The sequence below is a fragment of the Chenopodium album genome, chromosome 8, assembly GCF_948465745.1.
Source record: "Chenopodium album chromosome 8, dcCheAlbu1.1, whole genome shotgun sequence".
NCBI lineage: Eukaryota > Viridiplantae > Streptophyta > Magnoliopsida > Caryophyllales > Amaranthaceae > Chenopodium > Chenopodium album.
In genome coordinates this window covers 27,861,905-27,878,727 of record NC_137841.1, presented here as the reverse complement: position 1 = coordinate 27,878,727, position 16,823 = coordinate 27,861,905, and the positions used below count along the sequence as shown (strand labels likewise).

Below are 16,823 nucleotides of genomic sequence, written 5' to 3'. Positions count from 1 at the left end.
CGGATAGTTTTAATTTCTTTTCTCTTCTCTCTGTTTTTGAAAACTTATTTTAAGAAAACAGTCAATCCAGTTTGGTTGGTCCATGATAAGGGTCCAATAGTAGTGTAGTTGGATGGGGCTTGACAAGAGCTTTCCAACGATATATTATAAGCCCAATTCCGATGAATATTGAGGAAGTTATGGCCAATTTACTAAACTGGGCCCGATTTGAGCCTTATATGCGGCCCAATGATCTAGGGGAGAGCCTAATATGATTTATCATTCTTAATGCAATTAGGAATGGTTTTAGTCTTCTAGATTCTTCTAGAAGGTTCTTTTCATTCCTAATTCAATTAGCATTGATAAATTGACTTTTATTGACTTTTCAGAGTTTTAATTAAAATCAAAAAGTATTTTCGAGGAAAAGATACGATTTTATCCTCCAGTACGGCAAACTTATCGAATTTTCGAAAACGCGTCAAAAACAGGCCTGGCGCCTGACTCCAGGCATTGGCGCCTAGAACCAGGCCTGGCGCCAGCCATTGGCGCCTGGCGCCAATTAGCTGGTGCTGGCGCCAGCTCTGTTTTGCGTGCGCCAACCTCGTTTTGCGTGCGCCAAGTGCTCTGTTTTGATATTTTATCTTTTTGGCTGATTTCTCTATAAATAATGTATTAAAAACTCCGTTTTGATTCACCCACAATCAGTTTTCATTCGCAATCATTAATTCTCTAATTCTCTCTTTCACCAATTCTCACCTACAATCAGTTTTCATTCGCAATCGTCAATTCTCTAATTCATTCATCCATATTTCTCTTTTTCTAAAACTTGCTTTGACATACAAAATTCCACATTCAAGATCTAGAAACACCTAGCCATATTCGAAGTTGCCTTCGCCCTAGACGTGAAAGGTTTAATTTCTGAGGGTTTGGTCCCAAATCTCTATTTCAATTATTTAATTTAATTGTTTTGATTATTATTTTCCTTGAAGTTACTAACGTGTGTATTTTGTTATTAGAAAGAGGTACGAGGCATCAAAGTAAGTACTTTAATTGGTTTTATTGATATTATGATGTAGAAATCATGTTTACATTGTTATTATGATATTCCTAGTATCATGTCTAGGGTAATTTTAATATGCTTAATATGATTGTTACGATACTTCCTATGTTCTTTCTAATATTTATGATTGTTAGTATCATGTTAGGGTTAAAGATTTGATTTTTATTGCTTAGTGACATGCTAGGGTTTGTTATTAATCTTGATAATTTATGATGATTATGAATGTTATTATTATCATTGTTTTGATGATTATTATTTTAATATGACGATTATTATTGTTGTTGTTATTATTATTATTATTATTATTATTATTATTATTATTATTATTATTATTATTATTATTATTATTATTATTATTATTATTATTATTATTATTATTATTATTATTATTATTGTTATAATTTTATGATCATGATTATATTTATTATTATAATTTATTATGTTGCTTGATGCTATTTATTTGTTATTGCTTGATCACGCCTTTTATGCATGTTTAAAGGGAATTTTATATTTGTCATCACGCTTAATAAGATATTTAATAATCTTGTTTAGGGTTAATATGATTATAATTTCAAGTGATCGCCAATAATAGTTTATTTGTGCATTTATATTCAACCAACATAGATAAACAGGTTTAGGTTAATCCTATTGATTGCATGTTAATTGAAAAGCGCACATGAATACGATCAAAATAAAGTAGAGGCCTATTATTAGGGCAGGTTCAATCTCTTTTAGGTTGGATTTGTACCTTCATCCCCGAACCCTTATTTGGTTCTAGACCTTATGGAGTTGACGATCTCTTGGATCGTTAAGGGGTGTAACCTTCACCCTGTGAACGGTTTACAAGTTCCTAAAACTTGTTGGCGACTCTTTTGCTCTATCTTCTTCCCTTTTGGACGCCACCGTACTTTAGTGTATGATCACCGTGGGGTTCAAGCTAGGGGTTTAACGCTTGAAATTATTCCCTACAATAGCCTTAACGTTTGAACACGTGGCGGTAGCACACCAGTAATTCTCTTGAAATTGTTCAGGTTATATACAGGTTTTTAAGAGAGAATTATTGGGGTGTTACACAAGAGCTTTCCAACGACTGGTCATAAGCTCGATTTGGTTTAGAATCGAGGGACTTTTGGCTGTTTTAAGAAGAGATGTTCGCGCAGTACGGGAGTTCGACCGAACTCATGAAAGGTTCGATCGAACTTAGTTGCTTCTGAGTAATTGAGGCAGAATGTGTAGCCTTTTGATTTCTAGAGCAGGTTCGGTCGAACCAAGAAAGAAGTTCGACCGAACCACCTCATGTTCGACCGAACTCTGGGAAGGTTCGGTCGAACCATCGAGCCCCTGTTCAGCAACGCGATTTCTTTTATTTCGCTCGGGATGTAATCTTAGCCGTTGATCTTCTAGCACTATATATATTCTTGTATTGTCATTGTAGAGAGTAATGAGATGAAGGGAAAGATGTAGAGATAGAGAGAGTCTCATGTAAACCCAAACACTTAGGGTTTGAGTGTTTGAGAGGGTGAGCTTGGGGTGGGAGCTTTAATGGTGATGGAAGCTTGTAATATACATTGTTTTTCATCAAATTGTTACTCTATAGTGGATTGGTGGGTTTTTCTCCCGGTTCTCGGGTTTCCCACGGTAAATTCTCCTTGTCTCGTTTATTGCTTGTTTTTCCGTCTTCGTTGTTGTTAATTGTCGTTAATCGCAAACTTAGCTAGCACGTTCGTAATCCCTTTCACAGCATTCATAGCACATGTAAGGGCGGGAAATAAATCACAAGCCAGCCTAGGAGACTGCGTGGGACATAAAATCATTTCCAATGATATTAACAGGAAAATAGTCTTAAACTCCTCTTCCTCATCTACATCCCATTCACCCTCCAACCTTTCCATCAACTTGGAATTCACAAGTATTCCAACAGAAGTATAAATACGGCCTCCATGCTTGCGCGATCTGGTCTTTGAAGATTGACCATATTTTTGCTGTATTTCATTCACCTTCCTTTGTAGATCAACTGACATGGATTTCCTAGTGGGAACAGTTAACCCACCATTTGGGATACATAGAACCCAATGTACCTGATTAGCCGATAACCTAAATTGCTTTCCATCCGGAGCAACTTATTCAACGGATCAATACAACTCATTAACCAATAACCCATTTGTCGGGGCAAATGAATGTCAGTTGGGACTTTCAACAACCCCCCTAAGCCCATTTCACTTACCCATCGTGTCCTCCTCTCGTCAAATGTATTGCAAATCCTAGAAAATGTCTCAACTCGACAGTTCATGTTTGGTGGCTGCAATCAAGATTACAGAACACTAGTTTCTTTTAGGACATTAACAAACATGGTACTCTTATTGGTTATTAATACAACTGAATTAATCACATACCCGGCGAAAAATATTACATTGTTGCTTTATAACTTCACCCTTTCCCTTCACTATACCACCAATGCTTAAACTATCATCCTGCAGACCACCAAGCAATGCATTATTCACTAGTAGAAAAATAGCAATAGGCAGCCCCCAAATGGCACCGGTTCAGGCCAAACCGGTGGCCAAAACCGGTCTAGAAATACTCAAATCATCTGCCACAATATTACATTTCAGAAAAACTTCCAAAATTAACATACCATAAAGACTTCCTTGCTTAAGACTTTCCTCTTAGTATGATTTAATACATTGTTATCGCCCTGTTCAAAATAAACAAAATACCCAGATTACAACTACAAAATCTCAAACATTTCAGGTTATCAATTACAGATTCATCTGGGGAATTATAAAACAATGACACTTACCATTCTTTCTAATACACGGCCTCCAACCACCGAAGAAATTATCCTAATTGCTACAAGCTAAACTGCATATTGACAATATTCAAACACATTACTAATAGCTAAAATCTAAACTGCATATGGAAATTATCCTATAATACCAACAACCTAAGCCACACATTTCATGTAGCACAAGTTTTTTAGATAGGAATTCAATTGCAAATAACAAACAAACATAAGCTAACACAAAAATATAAAAATTCAATTTCCAAAAGAGACACAACAATGATTCATTGCAATAACAGCGACATTAAAGAAAATTTAATGCATTGCTAAGCTCATTTCAGCAACAAATCTCAAGGAATGCTCATTTCAGCAACTCATCTAAAGGAATTAAATTATACATCACCAGGAACATTAAATCAAACAAGTTCAAATTGAAAATCATACGTCGCCAACAAATTGAAATTCAAGAAAGTCCAAATATGAAAATTAAAGCTTTAAGAATATACTTACAACTCAGGTCAAGTACAACAAGCTACCTCGCAAACACCTCCACGTACAATACCAGCTAGCACCTCCAAAGGGTTACGTTATGCACTTGCTAACTCCCTCAGCAAAGCCGTGGTGTATTTTCTCACTCCAAGGGTTTCGTTAATGGCCGTTTGGGAGACCATACACCGTTAGTCAACCAAATGAGTCATACAACTCACATTCCAATAATAACCTTTAATTTATAAAGTAAAAAGACGTATATGCCCCGTGAGAAACATATTTCATCTCTCACGGTGATAAATATGAATTTGCTCTTATTATTATTATTATTTATTATTATTATTATTATTATTATTATTATTATTATTATTAATGTTGTTGTTGTTGTTGTTATTATTATTATTATTAAAATTATTTTTAATATTAATAATTATTATAATTATTCAAAATAATAAATTATTATCATCAATACAATATTAATTATTATTATTGAATATTAATTATTATTGTTGTTATTATTAATTATTATTTGAAAATTAAGCAGAGCAGAACATATTTCTTTTGAACATAGCAGAGCAGATTTGATTTGAGCAAAACAGCTCTAAAGAACGGGGCCTAAAAGGGGAGGGATTGAAGGCTTGTAGGTAGTATGGTAATTTAGTCAGGTAGTGTAGGCAATAATGTCTAGAGGGGTGTAGATATAACAACAACTAGCCAAATGGGATTAGAGTACAGGAATATGAAGTTCCCTCCTAGTTGGGTTTAAAGTTAGGGTTTTGGCCGGTATCCTTTCCCTCTCCCCGGCACACACACCAACTGAGAAGGAAAGGCAGCATCGAGCTACACAAAGCTGCGAACTTTCAACAGCTAAGTCATTCTCTTTCTTTCTCTTCATTCGATTTAGTTTCAGTTTTTCATTTCAAAAATGTCAGCAAAATGGCGAGCTTTACAGCATCGCCATCGTTTTACCTACAGTGCTGTGAATTTCCCACAATCTTACATGAATTCAATTACCCAATTGCAATCTAATGAATTGTGTCAAAAATTTTGCACTGAATTAACCCATCTTGGTTCCCTTAATTCCATTTATTCTCAAGTTAATCATGTTAAGAATGTTGCTGTTTCATTCAATGATTTGTTGTTAAGAGCTGTTGATGAGAACTTAGTTTCGATTGCGGCGAAATTGTACTTGGAACTTTTATTTCTTGAGAATTCATTGTCTTTGCATAGGACTATGTTGTCTGTTCTTTCGAAAAATAAGAAGTTCTGGGGTTTGATTGGTGGGTGTTTTAGAGAGCTTTGTGAGGAGTATGGTGTGTTGTGTGGGAAAGGGAAGCGGTTTTGTGTGTCGAGGGTGGCGTTGTCGATGATGAGTACCCCAAAGTTGGGGTACTTAGTGAATGTTGTGGAGGAGTGTTGTGTGCTAGTGGCTTTAGATAGTGTTACTGGATTGAATTATGTGGTTGCTGAGACAAATGGGTCGGCACGACCTTCGCCTCTTGTGATGGAGCAATGCCAGGAGGCTTTGTCTTGTATGTATTATTTGCTTCAGCGGTTTCCTTCAAGAATCGTTGGAAGCTCTCAATCTGGAATGGTCCCTAATGGTTCTAGTCTTTCAGAAATGATTGTTGCAGTCATTGTAGAAATACTCAAATCATCTGCTTTCTCGAGGGACTGTTATGTGGCAGCTGGTGTGAGTTTATGTGCTGCATTTCAGGTGTTGCTTAATCCTCAGGAGCTTGGATATCTCATTATGGAAGGTGTTTTTGAAAGGAAAATATGTAGTTTGATAGATCATTCAGATACGGAGTTTAAGAATGCTTTAAGTAAAATTCTGTATAATGGAGATTTGTGTTTTGAACTCCGAAAATTTTCCCCATTAAGTAGACTTTGCTTCATACGAGGGGTCCTTACTGCAGTTTCAAGAATAGTGCTCAATTTTCGTTTTGTTGTAAAAACAGAGGGAATTGAAATTGACGGTGCTGATGAAAATGGTAATAGATGTATACAGAGTATATTGTATGACTGTATATTGCCTGAGCTTTGCAAGTACTGTGAGAACCCTAATGATAGCCATTTTAACTTTCATGCTTTGACCGTGATGCAGATCTGTTTGCAACAGATCAAAACATCTATTATGTCTGATCTTGTTGATCTTGAAACTGAGTTTGAACCGATCCCAAAGGATTTAGGAGCTCGTGTACTCAGAATTATATGGAATAATCTAGAAGACCCCTTAAGCCAAACTGTGAAACAAGTTCATCTTATTTTTGATCTCTTCTTAGACATCAAAGCCACTAGCTACAAGGGTGATAGTCATGCAAATTTTAATACATTCTTAGGGAAGATTGCAGCTGATCTTCTTTGTCTTGGTGCTCGGTGTAAAGGTAGGTATGCTCCTCTAGCTTCTCTCACTAAGAGGTTGGGAGCCACAACTCTCCTTGGCATGAGCTCTAATTTGCTATTTGAAGTGGTACAGGCATACATAGACGACGATGTGTGCTCTGCAGCCACATCTTTCTTGAAGTGTTTCCTTGAGTGTTTGCGTGATGAGTGTTGGGGTAGCAATGGTGTTGGAAAAGGGTATGAGATATATCGAGGTCATTGTTTGCCTCCATTTCTTTATGGACTTGCTTCTGGAGTCTCTAAGTTGCGCTCAAATTTGAACACGTATGCTTTGCCAAGTTTACTGGAAGTGGATGTTGATAGTATATTTTTTATGCTCTCCTTCCTCTCAATTGGTGTTGGAGTTGATACTGGCTTGGTATTTGCAGAACTGAGCTGTTTGGGCATTTCATTTGGTATTGAGCAGAAAGTGGCTGTTTTGGTCTCTTTGCTTAAAGTATCTCGTTCACTTGCACTGTTTGATGGGGATATTGAGTCTAGTCATAATCTTGCATCTGCTGCTGAAGAGTGCAAGCTTGAAGAAGAACATGCTTTAATCTATTTGAAGGGAATTCCTGTTAACATTCCAGCTGAGTGGCTTGCGTTGGCATTGACTCATGTGGATGAGTCACTTCGTGTAGATGCGGCTGAGACACTTTTCTTGAGCCCTAAGACGGCCAGTCTACCTTCATCCTTAGAACTCAATCTGATGAGAGTAGCAGTGCCTTTGAACATGAGATGTTGCTCAACAGCTTTCCAGATGAAGTGGGCCAGTATATTTAAGAAGTTCTTTTCTAGGGTTCGTACAACATTAGAGCGACAAATAAAACAGGGGACATGGCAACCATCTGACTGGGAGAAAAATGATGTATCCTCCCCGTATAAGAGTGGTGATGCAATCATTGTTAGCCGAGCAGATAACCTATATAACTTTATGAAATGGTTGAGTTGCTTTCTGTATTTCTCATGTTATCCTTCTGCTCCTTATGAGAGAAAAATCATGGCAATGGAGCTAATTATGATAATGGTAAATGTTTGGTCTATAGTACCTCCGCTGGAAGGAAACTCTGATGTTCTATCTACTGAAAATCTATATATTTTTAGTGAAGGACTTACCAGACCCGATTCAACAATGTTATTAGTTGGCTCAATAATTGATAGTTGGGATAGACTGAGAGAGAGTTCTTTCCGCATACTTTTAAGTTTCCCCACACCTCTCCCTGGAATCTCAAGTGAAAACAAGGTGCAAGAAGTTATATTATGGGCAAAAAAGTTGGTTTGCAGTCCACGAGTCAGAGAAAGTGATGCTGGGGCTTTGGCTTTAAGGCTTATATTCCGTAAGTATGTTCTGGATCTTGGTTGGATTATTGGAGCTTCAGGAAATGTTACTTGCCACAAATTAGAGGCTGAATCCCGAAATGAGGAACATCAAAGTTCGGAATCCAAACTCCCACTTATTCTATATATTAATTCACTTATAGATTGGTTGCAAGCTGCTGCAGAGGAAGGAGAGAAGGATCTATTTGAAGCCTGCAAGAATAGCTTTGCTCATGGTGTCTTACTTGCTTTGAGATATGCCTTTGAGGAATTAGATTGGACCTCTGATGTAGCCATGTCGGGCATTCCTGAGATGAGAGGTGCATTGGGGAAACTCCTGGAGTTGGTGATGCGAATAACAACACTGGCACTTGGGGTGGTTTCTGCTGATGCTTGGCATCTGCCTCAAGATATGGATGACATTGAGGAGGATCTTTTGGAATGTCTAGATGAGATAGTTACACCATCATCTGTAGTGGAATGTGAAGCAAAAGATTTGAAGGAAAAAGAAGATGTTAGACCAGCAGAGCAGATTGTTATGGTTGGTTGTTGGCTGGCTATGAAAGAGGTATGTTCTCTCATCATTATGAAGTTTTATAATTTTAGTGTGATGGGATTATTTCTCTAAGTTGCCTCTTATTAAACATTTATCTTCATTACTCATCGGGATTTAAACAGGGTGTTTGGTTCAAGAACCCTTAGTGTGAGATATGGATTTAGAATGGTCAAAGGTTGATAATTTTAAGAACCTTAAATCCATACCTCAAAGCCTCAAGGTATGGTGTTTAGAGACCTATGGGGGGAGGTGGGTTTGGCACTTTGGCTTGTAACAACACTTGAGGTATCAAATAAAAGGAAAAAAAATCATTCGAAACTTTGGTTCAAAAATCAGTTTACAAATCAAAACCATCCTGTTTTCATTCTAGATATCAACCCTATAATACTCTGCAAACCAAATGCCTCCCAAGGGATTTATATGATTATGATTTGAAATTTTTCAAGATTTTCTGTAAGAGTAGGAGATATTATTTTCCTGTTTCCCCCCACTTAGTATTGCACTATCAACTCTTTTACACAACACACACTCAACGCACGCGTGCACACACACATACACACAATCACACACATGTATGGGGAGGGCGGAGGGAGAGGTGAGAGGAAAGAGTAAAGCTGCATTTTTCAAGGATATCACGGGAAAAAGGAAAAGGAAAAACATATGCATTATCCTTTGAACAATGGACATCATAATGTGTTACAATTATTTTAAGGACCTTAAATCTTTTATTTTCAGGTCAGTCTTCTTCTTGGAACCATTATTAGAAAGATCCCGTTGCCAGTTGCTACATCCATTGGTGAAGGATCTGCTGATGCTGCAATGGATCATTTGTTGCCCACTTCTGATGCAGTTCTTGATGTGAGCCAACTAGAGGTTATCGGGAACCACTTTTTGGAAGTGCTCCTTAAAATGAAACATAACGGTGCTATCGATAAAACAAGAGCCGGATTTACTGCACTCTGCAATCGTTTGCTCTGTTCTGATGATCCAAGGTCTGTTGGTTTGCTAACTTCTATAGAGTATATTTGAATGCATAATGTTTACACATTGTTGTTTGAATTTTGATCTGATCATGATTAGATTCAGAATTTTGTAGAAAAGTTATGGTGCCATACTGGTGCCCTGTGTTAGTGTGCTCTGTCTGGTTGTCTCCAAGTCATCGCCTAAATACTTCTTAGGCCCTGTTTATATATGTATATTCAGTAAAAGTCAGTTTGGATTTTATGAAATGAAGATTTAATAAGTCAAAGTTAGTTTAACCAGTAAAAATTAGTTGTGTTCAGTAAAAAAACAAATTTATCTGTGTGAATCAGTTATTTTATTAGACAACTACAGTAGTATATCAGTGAAAATTATTTTTACTCTGTATTTCATAAAAATCAGTTGCAAACAGTAAAGATATGTTCTAATCAATCCATAAAATTCAATTTTAATCTGTAAAATAGAATAATTCCCGTACCTTAAAAAATTAGGTGAAGAGAACAAGGCCTTAGTGCCCCTTGGGGAATCAAGAACCACTATGTAGAAACGATCATTTGTTATTGTGTGTGTGTGCACACTCTTGGTGTAGTCAAAGTTGGGACTGCATAAATTAGGATATATAATAATTGCATCTGTTTGGGGCACATGTTTTACCCTTGAACTGGTGTTGCATTTGTTTTATTTATTATAAAAGATATAAGCGAGTCCATTCTAAAGATAGGAACATCATGACACTGCATCTTTTGTCAACTTGGTAATCCTTGTTCCACTTTTGCTAAATCTCAACCTTTTCTCATCTATCTCTGGCTTTGTCTGCTCAAGTTTGATAGTACAAACCCTCTTACTCTTTTCCATGTAGACATTTGATTGTTCGGGAGGTAGAACTATTGATGTTTCACATTGTCTGAAGCTACCTTTTTTTATTAGAAGATAACGTCTGTCGTATGAAGATTATTGGACATACGTTCATCCAATTCTTGTAAAAATTGGTTTCACGCTATGTATTGCTTAAATGTTGAAATAGTTATCTTAGATGTGTTTGATAACTAATTGTAATGTTGTATAATGAATATACTTCTGAACAATCTTCTTCTGCAGGCTTTGTCAGCTGACAGAATCTTGGATGGAACAGCTTATGGAAAGAACTGTGGCTAAGGGACAAACAGTAGATGACTTGCTCAGAAGAAGTGCAGGTATACCTGCTGCATTCAGTGCGTTCTTTCTCTCAGAGCCACAAGGTTCACCTAAAAAGCTGCTCCCATGGGCACTCCGCTGGTTGATAGAACTGGCTGGTGGGTCATTGCTTGATCAAGCTGAACCAAACATAGTTGATAAATTGCAAAACAAATCAATTGGTGTATCAGATGGAGAAAATGGCTTTATGCAGAGAAATGATATAAATGAAAACTTAACATCTGCAAAGATTCGTGTTAAAGGTGTTATTCCAACTGTGCATGCTTTTAATGTTCTCAAAGCAGCTTTCAATGATGCCAATTTAGCAACTGATACATCAGGCTTCGCTGCGGAAGCTATGATAATCTCCATTCGTTCTTTCTCTTCTCCACATTGGGAAATTCGTAATAGTGCATGCCTTGCATACACAGCCTTGGTCCGCCGAATGGTTGGGTTTCTTAATGTACATAAACGAGATTCAGCAAGGCGTGCTCTTACTAGTCTGGAATTTTTTCACAGGTAAAAGAATCAAATCCCTTACCAGCTTTACTATTCAATTTTGCATGATAATATATGCTTTCTTTTTAGATCTTGTGGTTGTTTTGCTCATGTGTATTTTTCTGATTGCTGCCTTCTTTCCTCCCCTCCGTATCCAACCTTTGTTTTTTTGTTGTCTACTTGTGTGACTGCAATGATACTTTCTGCCCCTCTGGTCCCTCTCGTTTGCTTTGTGTTGCTCTAGTATTAAAGTTTCATTATCTTGCTTGTACAATTGTGTTGTGTTGTCTTTTGAGATTTCTTAGGCCATTTGCTCCTTTGGTTTCTTCCCTGCTGCTTCTTTTTTCTGCCCAACCCCATTTTTCTTTGCTCATTGTGTACGTGTGTGATTCCATTTAATGCAGGTACTGCATCTGCATTCCCTTTTTCTCTGTGTTGCATTAGCGCTTTACTTTCATTACGGAGTATCTTACTTCTACAGTTGCTACTCTTCCGTTCCTTTCATCATCCTCAAAGCAACTTTCAATGATGCTATTAAAATTAAAATTGTTCTGTTCCTTTTTTTTTTTTTAATTAAAATGGTTTATTATATGAAAGTCATATGACATCTAGTGTAGAAATCAAAACCTAGTACATATAAATTGGATAAAATAAAGTATAATTGTTGTAGATGAAATCTGAATGAATAGTCTACTTCATATTGCTGTTTTATAAAATTATCCTCCAGGGGGTCCATCAAAGTGTATATGTAGACAAAAAATTGACATTTGCTTGAATCTTAGATCTCTGCCAGCGAATCAATTTGTAGCCGAATATGAAAAATAATAACCCTCAAACTCCCCAGCACCATCGCAAGCAGTCCTCCTGTTTTGCCATCATTGTTTTTACAAGTAGATGCACTTTTGTCTGTGTACATTCATTGTTGTTTTCTAGCGAGCAACTAATTAAATCTTTCTTTTATTTAGGTATCCATTATTGCATTCATTTGTATCTAACGAACTGAAAGTCGCCACTGAGTTTTTACTAGGTGGACAATCAAATTCTAACCTGGCTAGCATTGTTCACCCTAGTTTATGCCCTGTGTTGATCCTGTTATCAAGGCTTAAGCCTTCACCCATTGCAAGTGAAGCAGGAGATTGCTTGGATCCTTTCCTATTCATGCCATATATACAAAGGTGCTCAACTCAAAAAAATATGCGTATTCGCGTGCTTGCGTCGAGAGCACTGACAGGTCTGGTTTCTAATGAGAAATTGCATTTGGTCTTGCTTGATATTGCCTCTGGGTTGCCAAATTCTGTTAATCAAACAGAAACAACACATAATCACTGTGCACGCTCTTCTGTTCAGTTTAACGCCATCCATGGGATACTCTTACAGCTAAGTGCTCTTTTAGATGCCAATTGTAGAAACCTTGCTGACTTTTCGATGAAAGATATGATTCTCTATGACTTAATCAAGACACTTGACAAGTGTTCATGGATTGGAAATCCCACATTATGTTCATGTCCTATTCTCAATGCGTCTTTCCTGAAGGTACTTGATCATATGCTCAGTATTGCTGGAACACGCCAGGCAAGCAAAAATTATGATGTCATTTGCAGCTTACTGTCAAAATTATCTTCAGAGTGCTTGGTTGTAGACTCTGAATCATCATTTCACGATCCAACTGCTGCGGAACTTCGCAAACAAGCTGCGATTTCTTATTTTCACTCTATTTATCTATATGAAGATCATGCTGTGGAAGGAATCTCAATGCCAAAGAAGTCTTCTCCTGCTATCATGCTGAAAGCAAATTCTTCAGTTGATAATGGTTCTGGTGGTGTTGAGGGAAGACTAACCTGTTACATGTCAGATGCTTCATATGAAGTGCGTCTTGCAACATTAAAGTGGCTTATCCAGTTTGTTAAGACTACTGCGATAGAGTTAGGTGATGTTGAAAATGGCAGTTACGTTGCAGCAATTGCACATTGGGCAAAGGGTAATTTACAAACAACTTTGATTAGACTCTTGTCATCGGAAACTAATCATAAGTGTCGCTATTATATTCTTAGGATTATCTTTGCTTGGAACCTGTTGCATTTTCAAAAATCGAGTGGTAAATGTTCTGGAGACAATGTCTATATTGGAGAGATGGATTTTGATTCAGTTGTGCTGTTTTGGAATAAATTGGTTTCTATACATGATTCTGTGAGACATACAAAAACTCTAGAAGCGCTCATATGCTGCTTTGGATTATGCATAAAGCGCTTTTCTAGTTTTCTTTGCAGCATTCTCCCCAATGTTAGCAATGGGAAACCAGAAGAGGTGAACAGATGCGCCCTTATATGTGGATGGATCAAACATTTTGTTTGCCTTATCAAGCAATATAGTGATGCATCTCAGCAAGTGAATTTGCGCAAGGCTGCTGCAGAATCAGTAGTGGCATCTGGGTTGTTGGAACAGGCTGAATATATCAGTTCATTTGTCACCAATGGCGGCATTCGTTCTGAAAACTGCGAACAGCAGTTTGAGCCACTGAATTCTGCTAACATGTTGGGTTATCTGATATTAGATATCTGGTTCACATGCATTAAGTTACTGGAAGATGAGGATGTTTTCATCAGAAAGGAGCTTGCGTTGGAGGTACAAAAATGTTTCCCTCCAAAGTTTAGGGGCCAAACTCTTGCAGTTGTGGTTCCTGCTCAGGTGGAAAGAGTGCTTGAACTTTGCTTTGAGTTCCTTTCGTTGAACTTTGGCCATTGGGACAGGTACTTTGATTATCTTCTGAGGTGGATATCAGATTCTGCGAGCTACGTCGTGCCCAAGGGTGATCTTGTCCGACGGGTTTTTGACAAGGAAATTGATAACTATCATGAAGAGAAATTGCTTATTTGTCAAATTTGCTGTTCTAATTTGGAAAATCTCAAGCTTTCAACAACTGAAGGACCCAAGCTACTTACTTATTTGAGGAAATGGAGGGGTCACTTCTTCCGTCAGTTGTCGGTTGCTTGCGAGCATATAAGGAAGCTTGAAGGAGATGATTGGATCGGTGGTGTGGGGAACCACAGGGATGCGTTTCTACCTTTATATGGAAATCTTCTTGGCTTCTATGTCCTTTCGAAGTGCATTTTACAAGCAGGAACTGAAGACAGCATGTATCTTCTCTCGGATGTTGTTGAACTAGAGAAGTCCATCAGACCATTCCTCACTAATCCTTTGATCTGCAACTTGTACATCGTAGTTGTTAGACTACATGAGGAAATGGTTGGAGCTTCGGCTAACCATTTGATCCCAGACTTGCTGAAAGATATTCAGATTTGGGATAGTTTCAATCCTTATTTTCTACTCAGGTGACAGCTTTATTTGCTGATTAGTATACATACTCTATTATTTTCTCATTGTTTCCCAGATGAAGTAGTTGTAGTCATTTCCTGATCATACGGCGATGTACAATGTAGTCAAGTTTTGAAATTTTGAATATAAAGCTACGCCCTCATTGTTTTAATCCGAGGCTGCAAATTTGCTTAATTTTGGTGCAAAGACTGCTGTAAATGCGTAGCCCTTTTGCTCGGGTTACTGAGTTTCAGGCTATAGAGGATTTATCCCAATAATTACATGTGACATAGTAGAGCTAATATGAAATTATGTTCAAATTTATGGTACTATTTTTTTTTTTTTTTGAAACAAAAATTTTTGTTACTATTGTTCTCTCTTATATGTGCTAAATGTAATGGTGGCTTAAATTGTTTTAGAGGGTAAAATGAAAAGCGCTAGGAAGCTGTCTCTTAATGTATTTGGAGGTTAGATCACTATCTCATCTAGGGATGGCAATCTAGTCCGGATTCGACCCTACTCCGCCCCGATCCGAGGTAAAATATCCGCTCCGAGTCCGAGAAAAAAGTAATCCGAGTTCGACTCCGTTAAAATAATCCGACTCCGAGTCGGAGGAGGGTCGGAGTCGGATCCTACAAAAAATCCGAGAAAAAAATCCGACTCCGACAAATGTCCGACTTTAACGGATTATCCGACTCCGACTCCAATAGATAGTGATTTTTTGTGTGGATCATGGCGGCATTGGGTGTGGGTTGTAAAGGCCCAAATAGCCCAACATCTCAAAGTATATTGAATAATGAAAAAAAACACTCGGAGTCGGGTCGGATCGGAGTCGGAGTCGGAGGTCGGATATTGAAGTCGGAGTTAGATGTCGGATGTCAGAGTCGGAGTCGGATGTCGGATTTAACCTCCGACTTCCTGTCGAGTCGGAGTCGGATTTAGCATAATCCGCTCCGAGTCCGACCCGTTGCCATCCCTAATCTCATCATACCATCATTGCTTGACCAATTTTGCATTCTAGTGCAAGTACTTGTATACCACTATTACAATATATAACATGGTTTGTTAATTGTTACATCTAGAGCTGTCAGTTTCTAACCCGAACCGTTAAACCCGACTGTTTCGAATCGATCCGAAAAGGAACTGAACTGTTTAAAACCGGTTTTTTGGAAACCGAAAACTGACCTGACTCAATTTTTCCAACTCGAAATTGAACTGAACCGAAGTTGTGTGAACCATTACTAACCCGACCCATAATCAAGCCAAACCGTTACAACCCGAAACTGAAAGCAACCCAAACCGATTACGTCTAAACCTGATAATAACCCGGCCCATTTTAAACCGAAAACCGTTAAGACCCGATAAAAATCCGATAAACCTAAATCGTTCCAACCCGTAACCCGTTGTGACCGAACCATTTATAATCTGTAACTCGTTGTGATCGAACCGTTTAAAACCCGTAACCCATTGAGACCAAACCGTTTAAAACCCGTAACCCGTTATGACTGAGTCATATACGACATGTAACCCAATATGTTAATGATTTAATCCGTTTCAACCCACTACTCGATAAACCAAACTTATTTATGACTTGACTTGATTATAACATGACCTGTTCCTACCCGTTATTTGACTAATTCGACTCGATAATCATCCGACTCAGTTTTAACCTGATATGATTTGAACTGAAACTCGCTTTAAATTGGGTAAACTCGTTTTCAAACCAACGAAGTTCAATCTAAACCGATTATAACCTGAAATGATAATGATTGGACTCGATTTCACCTGATTTGTTTTGAACTGTAACCCATTTTTGAACCGACCCAATTTAACCCAAACTGATTATGACCCGAATCAATTAGACACGTCTTGATTAAGACCCGAACTGTTTTTAACTGAAATCCACTTTAAACAGGCTAAACCCGTTTTCAAACCGACCCAGTTCAACCAAAATTGATTATGACCCGAACCGACCCGATAAGGACTCGATCCGAATAAAAACTGCAATTAAAAAAACAAAACTGAACTGACACACTAATTTTCAAAACCAACCCAAACCGACCCACTAATTATTTCAACCCGTTATAAACCGGTCCGTTATAACCTGAAACTGATAAACCCAACCCAAATCCAAACTGTTTACTCGAATTGACACCCGTAGTTACATCATTAGTTCAAAAAAAGGAGGGAGCACTTATATTATTGTGGTCTACATTTTGCCACATAGAATACCTTAAACCAGCTCACCCATTAAAATGTGTGAAACTACATTACTTTATCCAGCAATAAAT

At 37.7% G+C, this 16,823-nt stretch overlaps 1 protein-coding gene across 1 annotated transcript; it reads left to right on the top strand.

The window, feature by feature from the left end:
* The first annotated feature begins 5,016 nt into the window (after window positions 1-5,016).
* On the top strand, window positions 5,017-14,810 carry LOC145641798 (uncharacterized). Its single transcript, XM_081692761.1, has 4 exons — window positions 5,017-8,580; window positions 9,304-9,560; window positions 10,648-11,241; window positions 12,186-14,810. The coding sequence occupies exons 1-4, from the start codon at window positions 5,236-5,238 to the stop codon at window positions 14,551-14,553; spliced, it is 6,564 nt and encodes a 2,187-aa protein (XP_081548887.1). The 5' UTR covers window positions 5,017-5,235; the 3' UTR covers window positions 14,554-14,810.
* The last annotated feature ends 2,013 nt before the right edge of the window (window positions 14,811-16,823 follow it).